This window comes from Acinonyx jubatus, chromosome D3 (assembly GCF_027475565.1).
Source record: "Acinonyx jubatus isolate Ajub_Pintada_27869175 chromosome D3, VMU_Ajub_asm_v1.0, whole genome shotgun sequence".
Lineage (NCBI taxonomy): Eukaryota > Metazoa > Chordata > Mammalia > Carnivora > Felidae > Acinonyx > Acinonyx jubatus.
In genome coordinates this window covers 53,587,658-53,613,402 of record NC_069392.1, presented here as the reverse complement: position 1 = coordinate 53,613,402, position 25,745 = coordinate 53,587,658, and the positions used below count along the sequence as shown (strand labels likewise).

The 25,745-nt window shown below is 38.2% G+C and overlaps 1 protein-coding gene across 2 annotated transcripts in view; it reads right to left on the bottom strand.

The window, feature by feature from the left end:
* ASXL3 (ASXL transcriptional regulator 3) overlaps positions 1–25,745 on the bottom strand; it is a 177,435-nt gene that overhangs the window by 79,744 nt on the left and 71,946 nt on the right. For both annotated transcript variants that reach the window (XM_027068725.2, XM_053206574.1), the window contains 3 exons: positions 12,983–13,104; positions 1,532–1,649; positions 455–574 (listed from right to left, as the gene is read on the bottom strand). In XM_027068725.2, the coding sequence (XP_026924526.1) occupies positions 455–574; positions 1,532–1,649; positions 12,983–13,104 (360 nt within the window). The remainder of the gene's footprint in view (positions 1–454; positions 575–1,531; positions 1,650–12,982; positions 13,105–25,745) is intronic.

Sequence of the window (25,745 nt, the reverse complement as noted above, 5' to 3'; positions counted from 1 at the left end):
AGATGACAAGCGAGGCAGAGCAGTTTTACTGCAGCAGGACCCCACTGACAATGTCCTCTATGGTTCAATGAACTCTTTACAAAAAGTTGTCTTTTTCCCCCAATACAGTATATTCCAATAAACGGAAATCCCGCTGCAGGAACAAAACATGGCATAGGAGATAAAATCATGACTTGGCAGATAATTTCTTGAATATACAGATCGTTTTAAATCTCCAACCTTTAGCCTCTGCTTCACCCAATGATACCGTGTACAGATTCAGCAATACACTTAAGGCCAGTCTGTTGGAACTGTATTTTCTTATTTAGTATCTTTTTTGGTTTAAATAAACTAGAAAGAATTTTAAGTTTCCTTGTTTATCCACTAAAAAAATGTCCTAAGAATTTTCTGTAATTTCACTGAAAAAGATACAAATCTCTAAAACGTGAAATGTCATAGGCTATTGAACACTCACCCAAACCAGACTTTTTTAATCGTTTTAAGTGCTGACTTGTTTGTTTTCCAGTGGGAGATTTTTGCCCATGTTTCATTTCTTTATCTGAACTGTCTGCTTCACCATTTTTAGATTCGGAGCCTAAAAAAGGAAATAGTTATTATGTCATTATCTTCCTCTTGCTGTCCTTGAAAAGAAAAATCTAAAATTGTTTCAAAAACCATAGATATAATCTCCTTTTCTATAAGTTAATTCACTACCTTTGGCCACAATCTGATTCCTCTACTGGATATAAAGAGAAAAGCCCAATAAATCAATCAAACAGAACAAAAAGCAGGAACAGATGGCCTAATAGTGGAGTCAAAAACACGTTCTCTGATCTGATAGCTTTTAAAAGAAACACTCAGATCTTTTGTAAAAACACACGAATAAGCTTCAACAATACTATACCATTTAGAGACCATGCAAGACAGAGACGGAAACATGAAGGCAGAAGAGAGGCTTGAAGAGAAGGAGAGAGCAAACCTCTAGAAATAACTTTATGCTGAAACAGGAACAGAAAATACACACATCAATCTATAATAAATAGAGTGGTACATAGCTGATAAAGTGACAGAAGGTAAATTAGAAGAAAAGGTCAGGGCTGCGCTGAGGTGAGAAGAATGTTCCCAAACACAGAAACTAATAAAGGATGCCCGATTTTGCAGAAGACTGAAAAACAAATTCACACTCACGGAAGAACTGCTTTTGATGGCATTACACACCAGCATGGGGTCCACCATTAAAGTTCAACATTCAAACAAAAGCCAAAGCCACAACAAAAAAATCCACCTAGCAGTCCCACACATTTTCTTACACCTATTGACATCAGCAAATGAAGTCCTTTGATGATGAACGAGCTGGTGCCTTTTATTTTCTTAAGAACAAAATGCCCTGTTAGTTTTGAATCACTGAAAGAGTCAAAAGTATAAAAAAATTAAAATGAAACCTCAAGTAGAAATATTATTCAGTTGCACAGCAAATCTGTGACATCTCTCGCAGTGAGGAAGTCTCCTTCGGGCAGAAACTGGCCAAGCATACAATATTTGAGCTCTTTACCTGAAGGCGAATCCGACTGCTCGTCAGACACCTTTAATGGTGTCAAAACAACACGAGGAACAGTCTTGTTTACCATCATTGAGACTCCATTTCTTCTTTTCTGCTGCTGCCTCAAAGCCTACAAAACATGATAATAAAATATAACATAAAAATATAGCCAAAATGATTTCTCATGATTGAATTAAACGGTCCATTTGCCCACCATTAGATACCACCTCTTAAGAGACTTAAATTCCACAGAGTCACTAATTTATCCTGATCCTTTATGTCATTTTCATGTCATTTTCCCTCAAAAGCATAAAATCAGGCTTTGGCAAAGGGTATCAACCTGAGAGCGTTTTGGGGTATAATTCTGAAAACAAAGCAGCACTTAAAGGTTTGTTCTACCTCGGCAGCGTGGCTTGGGAGCCCATGGAACCTGAAGCCATGGCTCCCAAGTAAAGTAAATGTAAAATAAATGTTTCAAGACCAGGATAAAAATATATGTGTCTGCACTTCTCTTGCAGGTGCGTCCTCTCCAGTGCACCGCTCAGTCAATCAAGTTAACACCGAGTGTCATCAGTATGTACAGCAGGTAAGGACTACAGTATTGATGCACTCACTCAGCCGTGGGGAGCGCTGCACAAAATCACTGAACATGGCAGGAATCATTTATTTCTGTGAAGGGAATCAGTCCTAATCTTGGAAACCTTGCAGCACTCGGCTTCTGTCTGCTTGACTTTGGGCATTAACCTTCAGAACACGAACATGACGGCGTTCCGGCAAATCCAGGAAAAAAAAATTGATACGAGAATAAATCTCTCCAAATGGGAGTGCTTTGTGTTTCATAAATGAATCAACCACAGCGATGATAATGTAATAAAAGACATTTAAAAGTTCTGAAATACAGCTTATCCAGTGGATCGCTTTACACAGAAAATTACCTGTAATAAAAAGGGTATTCAGCACACGAAACTGAAGAGACATTAAATTCCCAGTTACAAGGAGGCTAAAATTCCTCAAAAGGTTAAAAGGCTGACCACAGACAGTCTCAAACATTTTTATTCCTGGCTTCTGTGTCATTTCTACCAATTTTATAACAACTCAGTTACTTGATTAATGTTCTTCGACCAGAAGTTGTCACAACCTCCTAAAATACTGCACCGACTATATATCCCCTGCTGTCAGAAACAATGTCACTGTATTTGCAAAGGGTATTAGTTGAATGTCCAACTTGTAGACCATAAGATTTAGCAATCAAATAATTACAGAAGTGAAAAATTAAACACCACTTAAATGAGAGAAAGCAGATTCAGATGAGATTTAGAACCAGATGGCAAAGCGAGTGGCTGGGAGTCTATTACAAACGATACTGTTGGCTATTAGTAACACAAGCAACTTCCCTTCAATTCCTACATCTCCTGAGCTTTTGTCAAATACCAGGCACCATGTGGGGACAAGAGATCAAACCCGAATAAAATGCCCTCCTCCTCACCTTTTGCTTGCTGTCAATAATATATTTAATGAGAACATGTGTGCCATAAAATATTTAGGACATTTACTACTCTTTTTTTCATCAAGGTGTACATAACCGCATAAATGTCTATAGCCTGGTGTAAAAGCTCAAAGCCATTTATAGACATTAACCTATCAATCCAATAACAAAACAGAATGAGGCAACACAGTGCCTCGAATTACAATTAAGACCATTTTTGCCTACTACGTAAGACTTCACAAAACAATACCTGTGTACAAAGAATGATTAATTTTTAGGAGTCTGTACATCATAGATTTCGACTATTTCCCTTTGCAATCCAAGTGGGTATTTTAAAAAATATTCGTTTTATGTTAGGGTGGATAGGTATATATTTGAAAATACTGCTTAAGAAAAAAAAATTAAACACAGGTGCTACCTAGAAACTGGAATCATAAAGTTAAAGATGCCATGTCTTTTCATAGCACTTTTGGTAGATAATAACTAAAGTAATAAACATTTTGTCCTGAGAGGACTCTACTACAGAAAAATTAGCAGCTGGACAGATAGCATACATGACAGAGATGGAGGAGGAGGAGGAAGAGGAGGAGGAGGAGGAGGGGGAGGGGGAGGGGGAGGGGGAGGCAGGAGGAAGAGAACCACCACCACTGGCCACGCCAGCACCACCCAGAGCGTCAAGGTGCAGCCACGGTAGGGATAAAGGAATACTAATCAGTATTGAGACCATTTCAATGATTTTTTTAAATAAATACGTACACAGAAATTTGAATGAATATTTCTTAACACAGTATTTTTAAATACTGAAATGAAACAACGTCTCTCGGTGACCAAAACTAAATGTCCCCCAATTTAAAAAATTATTTTAAGTGTATTTAAAATATGCACACTTTCCTGTTTTACTTCTGAAAAACATGCATTATATTTGACCCCAAGTAACATTTCTACGGGCAGATAAACAAAAATTGGGGAGTCTTTGTTTACTGCGAGGCCAGTCACAGCAGTGAAGCAGCAGGCTATGAGGCAAACTCAAGGAGTACCACAGTTCAGTTATTAGAAGGAGCATCTTGATCACATTTACTAGATTCATAGTCACTTTAGGCTAACTTGCAGATGCCAATTCACTTCCCAGAAAGCAGGATTTATTTGACTCTGGACACTAAGGACACCTTCCAAGCAGATCAAAATGTGGATGGAGGTAGAGGCAAACTGTGCTAAGTGAGGGATTTGGGATCGTGTGGGCTCCAAACAAGAAAACTCTGGCACTGGTCATGTCCATGAGGCTGGCTGTAGTACAATGGTTCCTGTATTAATAGTGATCCCTGTTTTCTTGTTGTAGGGTGTTCGTCCTGCAAGTAACGAAGCTAGTCGTTCATGGGTTGTTTGGTTACATAACTCTATTTCCACAACGGTGGGCACATCCACCACTCACACATATGCTGCGTGTCTCCTCACAATCCCTTGAAAAATGTGCAGTACTTTTTTGGAGCACATCGGCTGGGGTGAGACAATGACAGTGGGACGCGGAAGTGAGTGGGAAAGCACATATCCCATTGGAAGAGGCAGTAAGTACTCAACAGATGCGACACAACTAGATTTTTAGGTGAGTCTTCCTGTTTTTAAACAATGTACCAGACAAAACAAAGATGACTGAGCTAAACTCGGGCTGAGGGCACCAACCTTCGAGACCTACTACGCACCGATCCCAATGTTCCTCACCTCACCAGATAAATGAGTCTAACCATTGCCCAGCAGAGGGCTTATAATGTGAGGATCTGTAGAGGAACAGGGACTGGCGCGGAGCCATCTTACTGACTGTGTGGTGCACTGGGTAAGGGCAAGGTTGCAGAGGCAGAGAAAGAATTAACTAACCAGCTGAGTAAGGCTGGGTAAATTACTTGGGCAAAATGTCCCTATAAAACAGAGACAATAGTGTTGGTAAGATGTTTTAAATACGAAATCACAGAACAATATTTAACACTATTTGTAGCACATAGTAAATATTCAATAAATGTTAATGATATCTATCTAATTTACTCATTCTGTAATGAATGCATTTTTTGAGGACTTACCGTTGTAGTCCAGTATACGCACTGCTGATCCATAGCAATGAATAAGACAAAAACATTTTTGTCTTCATTATTTCACATTTTAGCAAAAGACTAACAAGGAATCACAGAAAATAAACATCATAGTTTTACACACACACACAAGTACTTAGAAAATTATGCCAGGATGATGAGGGAGAATAACTGGGGTGGGAAGGAAAACCTCTTGGGGGGGGTGACAGTTGAGAGGAAATCCAAATGACAAGGAGAACCAGCCACGTGAAGATGGCAGAATCTCCAATCAGTTTAAAAAACAGTATTGAGACCCCTATCAGGAAAATTCTTTGGCGGTTCAAGGAATAAATAGCCAGGGTAGCTGGAAAAAAAGACTAGGAAGATTACAGAAATGGAAAAGAATTCCCCGAAATGATTGCCAAGGGTTTATTAGGAACAGGGGATTTATGGCCAAAGCAAAGGCAGCTGTACAACCCCAGTCTCTTCCCACAGCCTACAGTGACCACACTGGTACTTGTGCACTGGAGACGTGAAAGAGGCCTCGCAAAGAGAAAGCACTGGGTGTCTTCCAAGAAATAAGTACACTCTGCCTTTACGCACTTCTTCGGCATACAACTATAAGGCTCCACTGCATGCAGTACATTGCACCCCACACCTTGGACAAGCTTCCCAGCAGTTCTGAGCATTTTGAGCCCTTTAGGGAAGGGTCCTTTAACACTCCAGTAACACTTCTGCCTCACAGCCTCTGCATGAATTCTTTTCTGTGCATGTACGCTCTTCCCTCAGGCATCTGAATGGTTCATTTCCTCATATACTTGAGTCTACTCATTGCCTTTGCCCATCTGGGCTGCTAGAACAAGATAACACAGACTGGGTAACCTGTAAACAACAGAAATTCATTCTACACAGTCTGGAGGCTAGAGGCCTGAGATCACAGTGCCAGTGTGAACCTGTGAGGGCCCCTCCTTTAGACTATGGGCTTCTCTTTGTATCCTCTCGAGGCAGACAGGGGCTAGGGAACTGTGGTAGGGTCTCTTTTGTAAGAACACTAACCGCGTTTAGGAGGGCACGGCCCTATTGGCCTAAACACTTCCAAAGACCTCATCTTCAAATACCATCAAATCGAAGATTTCAATTTATGAAATGTGGGGGACACAAACATTCAGGTCACAAACTCTTACACTGCATTTCCCACCATATTCTCCATCCCCAACATCCACTATGCCTTATTCTCCTCCCATGGAAAGTATATTATACTGTGTAATGTCATTTTCTCTTCTCTTCCCCAACCTAGAATACAGACTCTACGAAAGACAAGGATTTTCATCTTTTTTTTTTGTTCACTAACATATTCCCAGTTACTAGAAGATGATATGGGCTATACTAGGTGCTCAGTAAATATTTACTAAGTATAAATAAAAAACTCATAAAAATAATTTTAATAAAAATAGAAAAGCTCTCATCTACTTCTCTGTAAATTATATTACTGGTTTATTCAAAAGGCAGAGATTGGCATGGAACAATCAAGAAATAACTTTATTTTCCTAATGTTGCCTTCACATGTGTTCTGACCAATTTCCCTTTTCCATTTCTGGACAATACTTTACGTACAACATACAGCTTTTCGGGTCATCTTCAAGTATTTACACAGTCTCATTTTTCAGGCCTAAAAACATGAGTTTGACTATAAAGCCTTCTTTCTGCTCTCCCAGATCACACCAATGCTTCGGGTCAAAAACTACCTTAGTTAACAGATTCCTGATTTTACTCTTCCTCCATTTTCTTCCTCTATTTCTGGGCTCCCCAGGATTGGGAGTTGAAAAGGAGGTGAATAATAGGTCAAAGTTGTCTCATCCAGCATTACCACAGTCACAGAATTACAATCTTTGGGGAGGCAGGAGGCCAACTGCTAGATTTGGATGGCATACATTATCTAGTTATATAGATAACGTTACCTATGTACTTATCATCTAGTTTTAACTATATATGTATACACACACACACACACACACACACATATACACACACATATAAAAGTGTGTATGTACATATGCATATATGTAGGTGTGTGAATACAAATAAAAATAAACATATAAAATATAAATGAGAAATATATATATGTATATATATATACATATATACGTATATACACATACATACATACATATATATACATATATACATACATAACATATAAAATCCCATCCTTCATGAATGTTTCTGTCTGAGTCTTTCTCTCACTTAGACTGTGCCTCCTTTCACCAAGAGAGAGGATGTAGCAGAGCTCTATACACTTTAATAAAATCTCCTTGGTTAATACTCCTCCAAATAAATCTTGAGCTATTTTTTTATATCAACTATTGATCCATGATCAAGGGCCGTCTAGGCTTCTTTCACTAAGTCCTTTGAGGTTGTGTCTGGCACCTCTCTTTACAACAGGTATACGTGTATCCCATTGTCCTCAGTTTTGAGCTTTAGCTAAAATTCCAGAAGAACAAGAAAATTCCTGTTTTATACTCTGCTACAAATAAAACAGAAGTTAAATGTAACTTAGTTTATCATTATCTAAATTTGGATATCCCAAAGCCTGGACAATAGAAAGCCACATAATAGATTAAGAAAATGAGACTAGGAGAGTCACTTTAGATGGTGGTGGGAGGTTTGTTCTTCACAAGGGTACCCTAAAAGGGAGATTTTATTTTGTTGTGATAAATTACAAAAGGTGGCTTTTTCTACTTCACACCAAAGGTCTCAATTAGCCAGAGGCAGCCCTGGTGATCAATCTATAACATTGTATTATTTTGACACTGACATTATGTAATGTCTTAACGTATTAGTCTTGATTCATTTTAGGGGGATGATATCATTGAGGTACTTCCAACTTATCAAGTCTTAGCTATACTTTGAAATGCTAATGGAATATCTCATTCAACAAGTTTAAACCCTGTAATTTCAAAGCCAGGAACACACGTTATCAAAACGTAAGAAGACGGCAAGTGTAAATGAGTCTACTATGAAGGAATATACCTCTCAGCTGTCCACGTATATATAATGTCCAACACACCCAAGCTACACAGAGTACATGGCACCAACCAAGTTTAATACTTCCAGGTACTATTCAGTATGGAAAAAAACAAAAAACAAAAAACAGGCTTCAACTTGGAAATGAACTCACTTTCTAAAGTAAGTTCTAAAGGAAAACATAACAGGAAACAAACATAACAGAGCTAAACCAGTCAGGGAAAAGTAAAGATCCTATCATACATCAATTACAATTCTGGCTTTAAGCAAAAGGAAAGAAATCAAAAGATGCTGACTGAGCATCCTTTTCTCTAGAGATGTATTGTGATATTCTCTTGTAAAAAGAGACCCAAAAAAAGCCTTTAAATAAACATTTCATTTTGTAAACAGAAAGGCTTGTCAGATAACTCTAAAAAAAATGGAATGGTTCTCGTTCTTACTCTAATGAAAAATAAAATAAAACCTAAAATCACAGGCTCTGCGCTCACTTGGAATTTGCATAAACCAGTAATGCCTGCTTTATTTTAATAGAGAAACAACACTAACAATGTAACTTAAGAATGCACTGAATGCAATAAGTCCTTTACTGAAAAATGTGAAAATACCACATGCTGTGAATGCTAAAATAATTAGAAATACACACATACAAAACAGCTGGCTGTGTCAGGCACCACCAACTTGCATTGTTGCTAGTATGATAAATGTCAACGCCCATGTTCAGAAACTGCCATCACGCAACATAACCTTTGGAATTTCACAGTAGTGGTCAAACATATAAAGCTAAAGCAAAATACCAAGAACCATATCTGCTTTGTGATATGAAGAGGGAAAAACTGCCTGAAACTGCCACTTTATGAAAAAATTCTACCACCCTAAATAAATAATGAAGGAACTCAAATAAAACAACAGCAACAGCATAGAAAGGTTCTACTCTCCACCATGTTACATCCCATAACAGACTCATCCTTCCTTAATGTTACATTTGATTCTGCTGTTTAAAAACTTCCAAAATTTAATCTCTCTTAATTATCCTTCTTTAAAATTCAAAATCTAATCATTTCATACTTTTTAAGATCATTACAACTAAAAAAAAAACAAGGTGGAAAGAAGACAGGGAACAAGGTAATAATCAGCAATCTGCTACTCTCCAGAGGCTTCTATGTTTTATTTGGAATATGCTTATTCAGAAAAAAATAATCTACTGAGATGACAATATATTATTCAGGTAATTGTATCTAACATATGATGCTAACTAACATTTTGATGATTAGAAAGTAAAAGGGACCCAAATATTTAGGAGCAATGACAATATTCTGTATCAACAGGCAAGGGACATTCTAATCTCCCTATCGTCCAGCCTATAATTACACTGCAATCCGGAGTGCTGCGAAGTACCAGAGCTACTCTCTATGGCAACATGCTTCAGGTGGGGGTGGGGGTGGGGGCGGAGACAGGGCCTCAGATCTGAGAAATCATGTCTGGCTTAGTTTGCACGAAGGCTTATTTTAAATTATTATTATTTTTTTTGCTACATTTAGTCTTACAAAGCTACTGGGTTTTGTTTATTTTCTTTTTTTCCACCTACTTCTTTCTAAGATTCCACATGGGCCAATATACACTTATATTACTAGAGTCCTACTGACTCAGAATATACTTCTAGTAAAAAAAGAGCTATATATTTGATATAGTTGAGTGTCTACCATTATAAGTGTTGACGCTGAGCATAAGCAGTCTGTGTTCGAAAATAAGATTATGGACTTTGCTGTCTTGCTTTCCTTACATTATACAAATACTGAAGAATGTAAATGTCCATGGATATCATACTACATACTACATACCATATGCTAAAAGGCAGTATTCGTTAAGAGGGAAGAATCTAAAACTATGATTCTGGGTTCAAATATCATCTCCCAAACTCACTAGCTGGACAATTGTGGGCAAGTTAGCTAAAGTCTCTGGGCCTTATTTTCCTCATCTGAAAAACGGGAATACTAGTACACACATTAAAGGATTTCTATAAGGATTCAATGACATAGTATATATAAAATGCAGAGCATAATGTCTAGAATTCAGAGAAGTAAATATCAGCTAATGTAATTATTATTAGGGTCATTCAGCTGGCCCTGCATTCATGAGATTATGACTTATACATGCATTTATACACACAAGAACATATTCACAAGTAGAGAAAACACATATATATATACATACACATACATACACTTAGAGCGAATTCTATTTGGTCATAGCCATCCAACTATCCAAAAGAAAAGAAAGCTGCAAATTTGCTGAGGCTGCTACAATTTAAAATGCTTCATGTTCAGTCCATTTTTGAAATGCTGTCTTAAGAAATTCAGCAATTACAGGGAATCTGGGCAAAATTCTGCAAGAACAGCTTTTTTCTAAATGTATTTCCAATATGAATTTGATTATTAATCTAACATTAGCATATCTTTTACATATTGTGCCATATTCTCACTGTAGCTAATTTGCTATTTGGTTATATAATACGAAATCTTAAGAAATTAATACTCTTCTAGGACATGAAGAAGCTTACAGGACAGGTTTCTTAAAACAAGGCCTAAATCCTAAGCAAGCAAGTGGCAGTTCCCATGAGCACATGCTCTACAGCAAAACAAAAACACTAACTCAAAGTTAAAAAATGTTTTAGTAATGGCAAAACATGTTCCAGTAATATGAAACATGTTCCAGTAATATGAAGCCTAAATGAAGAAAGTAAAAAATAATGGGACATAACAATACATGGATTTGAATCTCTATCTTTATATTCATATACAGGGATGTTTCCTAGTGTACATAGTTTTTAAATCGCTGCCCTTCAAAAGTATGACTTTCATTTATGATTGTATCTATGTTTCTTAAGTGCTACAAGTACCAGTATCCAGCTTTGCATCCTTTGTTCTATCCCGGTTAGTATTTTATTATCTGCATCCTATTTGCCGCCTGAATGAGCCTTTTCCCAGACTTCCCTGTCATCCATCCTTTATTTCGTCAATTAAAAAGGGATCTCAACACTGAATTCAATTTTGTTCTTTGATTTAAAACATTTCACAAGACAGAAATGGCAAGCTCACCAAAGATTATTTGATGCAACACTAATTACCTTAAATACAATACCAATGAAAGGAAATACTGCAATTTCGATAATTAGTAGAGAATAGAAAAGTAATTTTAAGTCAGTACAAAAATGTTGAGTTTCTTTCCTAAGTGTCCTTGTTTGAAGTAGAGGAGAAGGTACATGGAGACATTCTAAGTCTAGGAGATTGGATATGACTATTAAGAACTTTACTGGTTAGTGAGACTTAAAAAAAATTAACTTTATTTAAAAAACATGATTTCTTGGGGCGCCTGGGTGGCTCAGTCAGTTGGGCGTCCAACTTCAGCTCAGGTCATGATCTCACGGTCCGTGAGTTTTAGCCCCGCATCGGGATCTGTGCTGACAGCTCAGAGCCTGGAGCCTGCTTTGGATTCTGTGTCTCCCTCTCTCTTTGACCCTCCCCCATTCATGCTCTGTCTCTCTCTGTCTCAAAAATAAATAAACATTAAAAAAAATTTAAAAAAACAAACATGATTTCTCTTCCCTTGTTATAAATTTATCACTAGAATGATACTTCTCTTCCTAGACTTGGTAAGGGCCTGAAGGAGGTGAGATTGAGGGGGCTGTCACAGAAGGATCAAAACAGGAGTGCCTGGGTGACTCAGTCAGTTAAGCGTCCAACTCTTGATTTCAGCTAAGGTCATGATCCAAGGGTCATGGGATCGAACCTCGTGTAGGGATCCACAATGAACATGGAGTCTGCTTAAGATTCTCTCTCTCCCCTCTCTCCCTCTCCCTCCTTCCCTCCCTCTCTCTCTCTCTCTCTCTCTCTCTCTCTCTTTCCTTCTGCCCTGCTCAGGCTCTCTCTCCCTCTCAAAAAAAAAAAAAAAAAAGGATCAAAATAAAATATGTAAGAGGAAAGCAGTTAAACAAGGGAAAGCCATGAATTTTCACATGAACAGCCACATACATAAGCTTTCCACTTACTGACAGTTTTACCATCCTGCAATGTCCCCATCTAACCACAGCATCTCCTCTCCTCTTGCACACACAATTCAGAATCTGCCAGTGTGGCAGCAATAGCTAACATTTACTGAGTGACTATAACGGGTCACTCATTGTACCATGTGCTTTCAACTTCTCACCTCACTTGATCCTCAGGTCATTCCCATGTGAAAGGTACTACTGTTTTCCACATTTTCTAGAGAAGAAAGTCGAGATTCAGGGAAGAAAAGTGTCTTGCCGAGAGTTGCAAGAATTCAGGCCAGGGTATGTCAAAGCCTGGAGGCCAATCTTACAACCATTCCCTCCCATCACCATCTCAGGGCAAGGATGCAGAATTCAAGACTGCTTATGTAATATCAAGATGATACTGCAAAATTAACCAAACACTCACTGATGGACATTCTTGCTCAAAGTAAGCCACAATTACTGTTTTTCTTATTTGTAACTTAATGCATCTCAGTAACAAGAAAGAAATTATCTATTTATTTTTTTACATCAGCTATCAGTTAGACATGAGACCACAGAGGCATTATTCTCAACATATGCAATGCATTTATGAACCCAGTATGTTTACTATAAACCTTACTCAAGAAAATTTTAATATAAGTTTTTATGATTCCAAGGACATTTTCCCTCTTCTTTTTTACATCAAAGTTCTCAGCCAAGCCTCTCCTAGTTTTCAGCACAGAGTAAAATTAGTGTTAGAATATTATGGAAGTGGTTGAACGTAGGACACGTCTGTTGCTTTCTGATTGCTGTGTTCTTATCTACTTTGCTTTCTCCACATAACACCTTAAGAAGGTAGAACAAAGAACAAATGCCAGCTCTCTTACCTGTTTAAGAGCCTTTTTGGTGTGTTGTTGAAAGGAAGACACTAACTTGCTCTGCACTGCTGTGTTAGCAAGACTTGAATCTCGAGTGGAAGATGCTTCATCAGTTACCTGCTTTGCACAAACTAGAGACACAGAGAGATAATGATATTACTAATTTGAATTCCTTTTTTTATACCCACTGTAATTAACTCACTTGGAGCTTCTCTCCAATTGAGAATGGATACCTAAAATAAAGCCAAATAGCACAGTAAAAAGAAGAGCATCTAGATTTGAGAGAAGAGATCGGTTAATAACTGTGTGGCCACAGTTTCATGTAACCTCTCTACACTTCTGTTTCCTTACCCACTAATTGATGATAATTTCTATGTCATGGGGCTGTTGTGTGGACATACAAAAGAAAAACATAACATGTGCCTCAAGACTTGGGCAATGCATAGTATTTTTGAAGAAACAATGTAAATTAACGAAACTGTTTCAAATCTACCAACCTCCATGTTGTTCTTCAATTTACCAGCCCTCCTTCTACAGACTCTACGGCCTACTGTGACACGTTTACCTTCTCCTGTGGGCCAAGACATCTACCATGGAGAAGGAAAAATAAAATCAGAGATTCTGGATGTCAATTTGAGACAACTGTGTTCAGGGAAACCATGCCCTCTTTAGATTACCACGTAATCTGCCCACTTGTACCAGAGTCAAGCTTCCCTGTCACCTATTCTACAGAGGACATTTTCTTCAAAAAGGCTGCAGAAGAGCCAATGTCTTGCTGTCATGGGTGACAAAGGCCCACATTCACTTTCTTCTCTATGATGCCTGGATTATAGCTAGAACTCTTCTTCAGTCCTCAAACCTTCCACCTGAGAGAAAAGGTCAACCACTGAGTAACTTCGGCAGCAGCACGGACGCTGGCCCTTTTCTATGCACAACAGAGGGGAAAGAGTTATTTGGAAAATCAAAGTAAGGAAGCACTGTAATTAGTGGTAGAATGGAGGCATATGTCAAAGGCAGGAGGCAAGAGGAAGTTAGATGGAAAAAAATAACTTGAGAACATATTGGAAAAGCTCAAAATATGACTTTTTAAGGGCACCAGGGTTAACATTAATCCAAGAAAATTTCCAAGGAACAGTAACTTGAGAGGATTCTGACCTGAGCTCCAGAGGCAGGTGGAGGAGTAAAAATTGTTCTAGTCAAAAATGGAAGCATATGCACGTGCATAGTGTTGAGAACACTAAAGCTGCTTTAGATAGACTCAAGCACATGCTGCCTAGAAATTAAAAATGTGGTTCATGAAAGAGAATGTTAGGAAAAAAAAAGAATTAGTCAAGTTTTTTTTAATACAGAAATTAATCAAGGTACTGATTACTAAACAAAATGAACAAGTTTTGGACCATGAAATAATTGTTAGTTATTAATGCCAAGCACTTTACATATGTGATCTCATTTCACCCTTGCCACTTCCTTGCTGCTTCCTTGCAAGATGGAAAGGCATTGTCTCTGTTTTTGAGAGAGAAAACTAGAGCTCAGAGAGGCTCAACTACTTGTCAATAGTATCACAGCCAACAAAATAGCAGAGATGGGAGCCTGGGCCAGACCCATAGTTTCCCACTTAAAATATTCGGCCTCAAAGCCCCACAACTGATGCAAAAACTTAGTGTCTAAAGAAGTTTAATTTAGTTGCATCCTGTTGAAAGTGCTGTAACAGGAAATTAATAAGGGCAGGGAGATCAAGTCATTTAGTCACCGACATGAAAAAACATGAGAGCGAACGGCTCAGAGAGTACTAGGGTTGAAGACACAAAAGGATTTGCCCATGGATGGAGTCAGAGAAGCCCCTGAATTAAAGATCAGGTGATACCATACGACATTTTTCCTTAAAACACTCTAAACGTTGTAGTTAAGAAACATTTTATAACACTGCTTGCATGAACTATGGCTCCTAGGTTTTTCTCCCTGAAATGATCACTTAAATCTTAACACATTGCCAAATCTTACTCAAGAAAGATTAGAAATCAATCATCGATTTACATTCCAAAGATAAATTGACTTTTATAGTGATTATACACATGGTCTTTTCGATGTTCTGAGGTCTCTATGAAGTGTAACAAACCGGGAACTGAGAGGAATGTGGCCAACAGGCCAAATGATGCCAACTGCACGGGCCTCAAAGCCGAGCCACAAGCAAAGTGGGCATTAACAAATGCGTCTTATTACTTCACGTTCTTAGAGTAGTATTTCCACCTAGACAAATGGAAACTTACTGATTAGTTAAAAAGGAGAACAAAACGCAGTCCATGGATTTTAGGGAATTTATGGAAAACAGGAGAATGCTTCTGCATATTGAACATCTACACAAATTTACCAATTTGCTTATTAGGAAGTACTTTTATTCCTAAGTCTTTCAAAGGTAAACTCCAGTGAAGCAGGATCAAAAAATGACAAATGCTGGGGCACCTGGGTGGCTCAGTTGATTAAGTGTCCAACTCTTGATTTCAGCTCAGGTCATGATCTCTCAGTCATAGGATCGAGCCCCACATGCAGCTCTACACTGAGCATGCAGCCTGCTTGGAATTCTCTCTCTCCCTCTCTGTCCCTCCCAATAAAAATTTTTAATTTTTTTTAAATGACAAATACCGAATTAGTACGTATGTAATTGAAGCCTGCTATTCCCCTCATATTCTTCTGACTGCAGCAATAAGCAGTACACAGCTCTCCTTCCTGAGGATGACAGGTACCTTACAACTCACTCTATTTCTGTCTGACCTAGGAAGTCACTGAATATCATGATACCTATTTCAGTATCAGAAAATATATTGCATTGTTGGATTTAAATTCACTACTGTGCTATGTCAATAGTGATTCACACGTATTTTGTGCTTCCAAAAGGAAGATTCTGCTCAACTTAGAGCCCAGAATTTCAGATGGAGGGCAGGGCGATAAAACGAAACAGCATCAAGGAATCCTATGAAGTTTTTTTTCTCAAAATGACTCATTTTCCTTCCACTAAATTCTATTTTGCTCTATCTTCCAGTCCATCCTACACTTGAGAGAAGCATCATGAGGACTCCTTCCTATATAGTTTATTTCTTCCCTGATCCCCTCTTTTGGAACTTGCTCCTATCTCCTGGGACAAAACCATTTTTCCCCTAATTATTTATTTCTAGTAACATAATTATAGAATCTTTAAAAAAGTAAATAGAAGGGGGCACCTGGGTGGCTCAGTCGGTTAAGCATCAGCTCAGGTCATGATCTCACGGTCCGTGAGTTTGAGCCCCACTTTGGGCCCTATGCTGACAGCTCAGAGCCTGGAGCCTGCTCCAGATTCTGTGTCTCCCTCTCTCTTTCTGACCCTCCCCTGCTCACGCTTTGTCTCTGAAAAAATGAATAAACATTAAAAAAAATGTTTTTAAGTAAATAAAATAGAAAATAAAATCTCTAAGTGAGTGTTCCTTTGGGTTAAAAAAACCAAATACCTTATTTTTAAGGAAAAACATCAAGAATAAAATGAACAAAGACAGGAAAGACTAAAATGCCCAATGCAGTGCATCCATAAGCTCCAAACAATGCACTTGCATGTGTGGTGTGTACGTGCCTGTGTGTGCTGTGTGTGTATATGTGTGCACTGACAAAAATAGACCCTTAGCACGCGCATATGAGGATTTTATTCATTCTTCTGCCATGTATCTGGTGAGGGTGGCTGAATCGAAAAACACTCACTAAGTAGCTGGATTGTGGAGGTTCACGCAGATTCATATTCTGACAAAACACACGGTTTTCACTTTTATTTAATTCTTGCAGCTTTCTTAATAACAGATGTGATAAATAAATAATACAGGGCTCATTTTAAACAGTTGCCTGAATATTTATATAAGGGACTGAGTCTGGCCTATGAAATACAAGCCAAAGAAAAACCAATGTTAAAGGAAGGACCAGGGGAAATCCCTTGTATGTGAAATTATAACAGAAACCAGGAAACTGAAGAATTAGGGCAGATGTTTTATCCAATAAATATCAAACACTGACATGCAGCTTAGAAAGTGATATGTTCTTGGTATTCAAAAACGAATGCAGATTTTTTTCCCCCTAACTTCATTGGCATGATCACAAAATGAATGTCAGGATTTATACCTCAAAACCCTCCAAGACTGCCTGCCCTTCCCATAGGTGGAAAAACCAAAGACAAGAAGACATTTTTTTAAAAGGTACAGAAGTATTATTTCTGTCTACGATTTGCTTGGCTGCCAAAACTAGGCAAAGCCAAAGACATACTTAAATGCTCATCTGCTGGCTTTAAATTCAAACAGGTAATGAGATTATCAGTATTTGTTTGTCAACCACTTCCAATCTCACTAACACACACATTCCCAAAGCCCTCATTCAAAATATTCTACTTAGAAGGCTCAGGAGCAAAGAGAAAGGGAGGATTACAGGTCATCATGAAACAGTCCTGAAGGCTGGAGAAACTGGTGACTGACTGGCCAGCAAGACTGGATTTCTGACTCTAGAGTCTCCATGCTGTCCTCCTCTCTCCCCTTTGTCATTCACCATTCAACTTGAAAATGAAATTGAATAGAAAATAAGGGTTAGAGCTCCTATTTTTAAAGCTGCGTGACAGAGAGAAGGTATAGGACATTCTCCCCACAATGTAATTACTAATCCACTGAAAAGGGTACAGGAGGGCTTTGACCTTTAAACTGAGACCTAAAGAAGGGAGAAAACAGAATGCCACCTTGACTTTGTCTCTCTTTCTAGTTTCACATCTTGTCTGCCTCCCCAACTCCCATCGTCTCGGATCCAGCCAACTGAGACCCTGTGGTATTTCTTGAACACAGTGACTTGCTGTATTTATTGTGCTTGTTCTAATCATTCCTCATTCGAATCCCCTTCTCCATCTCTTTGCCTAGCAAATTCACCTTGGCAGACCAAACTCAAACAGCTTCCCCCAAAGCCTTCCTGACTGTGCCAGTCTCCGAGGTAGGCTTACTCCTCCTTCCTCCATGTTTCCTTGGAACTTAGTGTATGAATTCATGGCATTCACCGCAACTGGTGCTTCTGACTGCCTCACCACCCACAGCTTCAGCAACTCAGGACTTACTTATGTGCATAGATAGGCACAGAGCAGCTGATCTATAAAAGTTTATTAAACTAAACTGTGAAATTTGATTTTCATTATATTTATCTAAAGTATCTATTTTTAATGTTAACTTTCAATTACGGCTTTTTAAATTTTTAATGTTTGTTTATTTTTGACAGAGAGACAGACAGAGCATGAGCGGGGGAGGGGCAGAGAGAGAGGGAGACACAGAATGTGAAGCAGGCTCCAGGCTCCGAGCTGTCAGCACAGAGCCCGACGCGGGGCTCGAACTCACAGACCGTGAGATCATGACCTGAGCCAAAGTCGGACGCTCAACCGACTGAGCCACCCAGGCACCCCCAATTATGGCTTTTAATAAGAATTCGTGAATGGGGATGTCAGCAAAGCACAGTTTATTGTTATGGAAAAGCATATACAAGAAGTGAATTTTTTTTATCTTAGGAAATTGTAATTATCCTAAGGTCAATTAGGGAAAATATGAAAACCAAACCACAAAACATCCTATGAAGGTCAGTGGAAAGTCACATGACCTGCCATTCAATGCAGATAAACTCCCTTCTGCCATCCTTACTTGTTGCCTTATTTTAAAAGGAAAGTGACAGTTTGGAGGTTTTGCATAGTGGAATAAAAATAAAGATAATTTAAAAGTCAAAATTAGAAATCACAATGCTTACTTAAAATGGCAGGAGCTATAGGAGGGCAGAACTACAACACAGACCAGGATCTGTGCACAATATAGTCACTGCAACAAAGATATTAATTGCTGTATCCCACTAAACCACACAGTAAGTGATAGGCTATCAGAGGTAACTGGTGTTTGAAGGTCTAACTCAGGCAGGAGGAAGAGCAGCCTTTGATCCATTCCATTTCTATCAGTTCCCCCTCCAGTTACTCCCTTTCAATTTTCTGAACAAACTAGATGCTCTCAAATCAAAACAGTTTTCTGTAGAAATAATCCTGCTATACACTATAAGCTTAATACAGGTTTTATAAATAAACAATTTAAATTGAAGAGCACAGAGTATGTTAGGGATAACACAGTGACACATGGTTAGAATTCAATCACATTTCAAAAGAGAACGAAGTCTTAGAGGAAGCTTATTTATGAATCATTCATTTGGTCGCAAAACTTTTACTGAACACCTTTATGCCAAGTGCTATTTAAAATGCAGGGGGGGAAGCAGTGAATAAAACCCAACACCTGACTTTGAGACGATAAAGCTTTTTAAAAATGTATTTTTTCTAAGAACAAGGATATAAAGATATTAATTCTATGTGAGGAAAACCAAGTGTACGAAAACCTACCAGTGATAACTAAAATTTGTCCTGAAAGATCGGTAAGTAAATAATTCAAAAGTATCCCCACATGACAAATAATAAAAAAAGCTTATGTTTGGATTATGTATGTTTTATGTATCATACTTACATTTGAAATTGTTCGTATCAGACGTTCCAGATATACATGGCAACAAAATACATGCCAAAAACTTTTAAATGACTTAATGAGGACCAGGCAAATCCATTTGACCCCCAAATCACATCCATTTGACTCCATTTCTTTCAGAGAAAAGGTAATTCCTTAATTATTTTTGGATCCAGACTAAGGAGAACTCCCCTCTCTAAAAGCATTCCTTATTGCAAGATGGGTATAGATATCTGGATTTAAACAACTTCCCTCATTGCAATAAAAGACAAAACTCAAAGTGGATGAGTTGCCAAGAAAGGCCAGCAATTAAATAGAGAAACACTAGCAATAAAATAAAGAAAACAGCAATTTTTCCCTAAGAAAATTTCAAGGGAGAAATTGTCTACTAAACACTGTAGGTATTGATACTTGATAATATTTGCACTATCATCTATGAGTAAGATATAGCTAATATAACTGAAATTTTTACTGTACCATTAGCTCAAAAATGCCCTCTCTTTAGTCAGAAGAGGTCTGCAGAAAAGGGAGCAAAATAAAACAAAGGGAATGGTGAATCATATGATAATTACGCTAGCAATGTCTATCAGTGACAACACGCTCCAACAAGACGTAATCAGGCTGATATCATAGGCTGCAAGTGATGCTCCTCTGATATTACGGAACTGAACAGACTGCAGTTTCATTGCAATGTCTGTAAATGGTTCACAGATATTTCGGTTTGCCCTGGACACGACACTGAAGCTCCACAGGTAACTAGGAGGAACATTTGCGCACTGAAGGTACAACTATGGGAATCCCTTCTATGGGCACTCAATTTATCACCAGAGCCTTTCAGTTACACTAATATCTCTGGATATCCATAAAAAAATATCCCTTTATAGTCAAAAGAGAAACTCAAACCAGAAGTAAGGATTTAATAGGAAAAGCACTTCCTATAGGTACTAGCCTTTCACCACCTAATCCATTCCTACCACAGAACCAATATAAATTCCTTTCTCAGAATTAGGGAGAATAATAACACAATGAGCTGCCTGAATGGTGGGGAGGGAAACAGTAGAAGCTATTTCTTTTACACTACACAACACCTGTGATCTTCTACACTGTATAAGGTTCTTGAAACATCTACACAGAAATACAGCAAAATCCACTTAGGAAATGAGAAATATCAAGAAGCAGGCAGGGAGAATATCATTAAAATGTTGGTACAGGTCAAGGATAAATGTTTCCTTCACTCGTGGGCATCACGACTAAGTACTTTATATTTTGACACATAAAAGATAACTCCAGTACACAATAAAAAAGGGAGCTAGATAAGGCACCGAGGTGGTTTGCTGAGAAATGGTTATACACTGTTGCTTTAAAAAGGAGAGAATGGATAATCTGGCATCAATGAAAAAAAGTACTTTACTCTTTAAAGAATAGGTGCTTTGTTCCTATATACTAATTATAAACTAATAAATCAGATAGAAGCTTCGCTAGTTAATATGAGTAACTGAGGGAATACATTTAATTCTGGTTTTATTTGAGAGGGAGTTTGCTTTTATTATGAGATCACACTCTCTTTCCAATCTTTATATTATGAAATACTTTTCTCATAGCATGAGAAAAGAAGGGAAAAGTACACTTAAATGGGTCATTTTATCTGCACTTAGAAAACTTCCTTTTCTTCCATGACTAGGCTATTAAAAGTGACCAGAATCCATTTATACAGGAACAAAGTCCACAGTTCAAGGGGAAGTATGTAACAAAAAGAAGTCCCTAATGGGTAAAAGAAATGAAAAATAGTATCCATAAGTAATGTTTAAAAGAGCTGGGATAAGTTATTTGGAGGAGATGAAGGGGGTGGGGTCTAGATGATGCTCAGCTGTTCTCCATCACCAGAGAGTTAAAAAAAAACAACAGAGAATGAGTTTAATTAAAAGCAAAAGAAAAAAAATCAGCATAAGGAAAAAATTCTTGACTCTAAAGCTTATCAACACAGAGACAAATATAAAGGAGACTGTGAGATTCCTATCCCTCTGGACACTTACTATTAGAATAATGTCTAATTGAATTGACTGGTTTAAGTCAAATGCTGGCTTGAGAGCCAGGCTGCATGAACTTGAAGTCATGAATGCTGTGGGCTGGGATGAAAGAAGGAAGAATAAGAAAGAGGAGGCAGATGAGGCTTGATATCCTGCCAATGGTCATTTCTGACTGTGAAGAGTATTCTCTTTCCCCCGTATTTCCTTCCATATGTAACTAAAACAATATAATTTTCACATACTTAAGTTTCTCTAGGCCACCAATGTAGAACAGGTGTCTCCAAGAGCTAACAAAGCTGTTGAGGAAAAAGAAATGTGAAAGAGAAGACCAATTAGCTTAACCTAAGAAAAGCAGGAGACCTGGTCCAGTCATTGAAAGCGTCATCTGCAAGATTCCCTCATCTGCCAGATTCATTCTAGGAATGGCTGCCAGGTAGAAATTAATCATGAACACAGAGGCTATCCTATGTAAAACCACACAGGAGCAATCACAGACTAGCTACTGAAAAATCTCCAGCAAGACCAGACCAATACCACCACAAGGAAAAAGACACCACCTACATTAGCAAAATCTTCCAAAGTTGCTCAAGACACTGCCTTCACAGCTCCACCGTCCCCTCATTTTCTTCTCCCCAACCCCTTGTATAAAATTGCCACTGATAAACTGTCAGTGTGACTGCTCCCTGAGGGCACCTACAGCTTCATTAGTACACTTCTCACTTCCTCCAGGAAGCTCCTCATCTGTATGTAATTGATGTCTCAACAGAGATCCTATCCACACACTTCAGGCCATCTTAAAGCACTTTTCACTTCTGAAAAAAGACCCCTTAAACTGTGGCCTCTGAGCCAACGAAAACAAAGAGTGAGCTGAATAATGTTTCATTAAGTTAACACAACTCTGCCAAGAATCATACAATCAGAAACCCACTTATAAAGCTGGCCATAAAGAATAATGAAAAAAGACCATATAAAATTCTTCAAATGTTGGAATCATTATTTACCCTGGGATCTAAGGGCTAAAACATAGGATATATGTTCTCTATAATTTTTCCCCTAAATAGAGACTTTTAAAATACTAATTCCCCTGCTAGAGTGCTGCTTCCTCCCTGAAAGCCATTAGGGTTAATAACAAGCAGAACCTTTTTTGATCTCTGTGGATGAAAATTGTACATTCTCCAGTTTTTTTCCTTTTAAATAGTAGGATGGTTGCTTTTGATTTTAAACATGCAATATAAATTAGGGCCACGAAAAGAGAAATTCATTTTTTTCTTGTTCATAACAAGTTATAAATAGAAGGTGAAGAGAGTGAAGGCTCTGTAGTGATACGATCATTTCATATAAAATATGTATGGGTTCTGCAGCCAGCAATGCACTGTAAGTCAACTTAATATGTGTGAGCAAACTCATGATATACCAATGTATTATCCTCAGAAAACAACTCAGACACAAATATACCCATAAATCTCTGACTAAAATAGCCCATAAAATTCAAAATATTTTCTTTGGGTGACATAGATCTATACTTATATTGGCATAAATGGTCATGGGTTGTCAACAAAGATATATCAAGTGATTCACCTAAATCACTCTTCAATCTCTATCGCTAAAGCCTGTAAAATCTGAAGAGTTTACCTTCTTGAGTCTGCATGTCTAATTCTTATTAACTTGACAAACTGTTTAGTAGGAGTCAAAGAAACGTAACTATAGTTCTGTGTCTTGTAAATTCTATAATCAATAATATACCACTTTCTCCACTCTGTAAAATTTTCAACAGAACTTTAAAACAAAATACCTTGGCAAGAGATCACCCATTTAATAAGAATGTTTCTCTGGCCAACTGACTGTAAGAGGAGGACTAAAGCATTACTGTTATTATCTCAAATCTAAAGATTCAAATATTACTGACTGGAATTAAGCTGCTAAGATTTCTTATTACCACTTTTTGTAAGGGCTTTTTAAAACAAATACAAATTTAAAATATATTAAAAATACTTAAAAAATATTTCTCTGCTTACCCTCTTTAATGGTGCAGCGGATGTCAGTTGATCTTTATTAATTTGAAATAACTCTATAATAGCTTACTCTCTGGATTGCCACAAGGCGATGTTACCGATTGATAGTTATTATTCACATCAGCACTTCCGGCTCTTTCATCCCAAAGGAGGAATGAGAGAGGAGAAGAAAAAAACCAGATGGTGGGACCCTCCCCTTTCCCTCCCCCTCTCCCCTCTGCCCTGGCTCCCAGGTCCACACATCCCCACCTTCGCTCTCTGATTATATTTTCAAAGTATATTTGTACAGCTGTAAGAACTGCAGAACTTGCATCCATTCTAACTTCTGGTTCAAGTATGTATTAGAAACAGATTCAGCAAGGAAACCACCTGAACTGGCTCAGGACTTTACTATCAATTTGTAAGAAATCATGTGATACCCTACTCCTTAATTTGGATAAGCCAGGGGTTCCTCTTTGTCAAGTTCTCAAGTCTATAATCAGAATAGATTTAAACAAATGTTGGAAAAGCAAACTGTAGCAATGACTCCTGGCCATTAGTGTTCCTTGTGATTCCAAGAGAGTTCACAGTGGTTAGAGCCTGGCTTTTGGTGTCACATACATGTACCTGGCTTACCACTTGGATGAGATATTTAACATACCTAAGTTTGTCTTCTTACAGGTGAAAGAAAGAAAGAAAGAAAGAGAGAGAGAGAAAGAAAGAAAGAAAGATTCCTTCCAAGCAAGGAAGGAAGAAAGAGAAAAATAAAAGTAACAGAGCCTAGAAAGATTAATTATCTCATAAGAATGTTGTGAGGATTAAACCGTATACATGTAAACAACTTACAGAGGCTGGGTCTTAGAGGCATTCATATTTTCAATATCTAAGTCTGATAAGGTTCGTGGGCTATAAACAGAAGAATATGGTATTTACGTGGATAGGTAATATAGTTATCCTAAAAGAAGCGTTTGTGGTTTGCCATAAGATGCAAAAGTGTAAAAGTCAAGGAATATTCAAGGAAATAAGCTGTTTACTGTCCGTTCAGTGATTCCCCAAAGCAATTTCTCTAATGCAACTTCAAAGGAGAAACCAGAAAATCTAGTCTTGGTCACATTAGCTGGAGATGTGTGGGTATGTGTTATTGTGTGAAGTACCTATCCACATTTCAAATTAGGGGAATTTACTCATCCTGCTTTGTTTTGGTTATTGGCTGAGTGCTCTCACCCTGTCTCCACCCCTTTCCAGCCACTAAAACCCTCCCACTGTTTCTTCTGAAATTCCGAATTAGTCATTTAGCAAAATCTCCCATTAACCTCCATCTCTTCTCAGAATATTCCACTCACATCTTGGATCTACAAAAAAACCTGACTCTCTCCAGTGAACACTGCCACTTTCCCTGGAAGCCTCTCAGGCAGAAGTCCCTCTCTTTTCCATACATCTTGTACTACTGGGACTGGAAATGGGATAGGTGGTCTCTGTTTCCCCTTGCTGCTTATTAGACGCCTCCAGCATGCTATCTCACTCCATCAGACCATAGTAACAACTACCGCTCCTTCCTGCACTCATCTACCAACTCCTGGGTTACCCCTCTTCATGTTTTGAAGATTTTAACTCCTAAATGTCACACCCTTTCAATGCTAGTTCTAACATAATTGCCTGTTTCAAAATCCACACAGATGATTCTCTAATACTTTACACCTGGGCTACCACCAGCCTCTACGTCTTTGTGCAAATAAGAAAAAGCAACGTTTCCTCCAAGGAGACCCTGCTCCATCCCATAGTACTAGGCTGAGCAAACAGAGGGCTGCTGAATTTCAGCCACTGATAATGGTCCCTTCAGTCAGGCCACTCTGAAGAGGGCACACACTGCCTAACCATTCATGACAGCCTTAAACCTAGCCCCCTTCTTCCTTTCCTCTCATCTCAGACATAAATTCCATAATATCGTCCTAAGCTCAATTTCGTGCATTCCACTCACATCACCTATCCTTCTAACTCATTTTCTCTAGAACACCAAATCAAACAATCTTATAAAGGCCAATCTCTTCATCCAGTTAATAGATCCCATTTCCTCTCATCTAATCAAGCACACGGCCACAGGTCACCTTCCTCATTATCAAATTCTCCTCCTCAACTGGATTCTCCTCATCCTCATCCAGTTGAGGATATCAACTCAATATCCTCATTATCTAGAATAATTAGAATTATTCTAATATTTATCTCTCATATT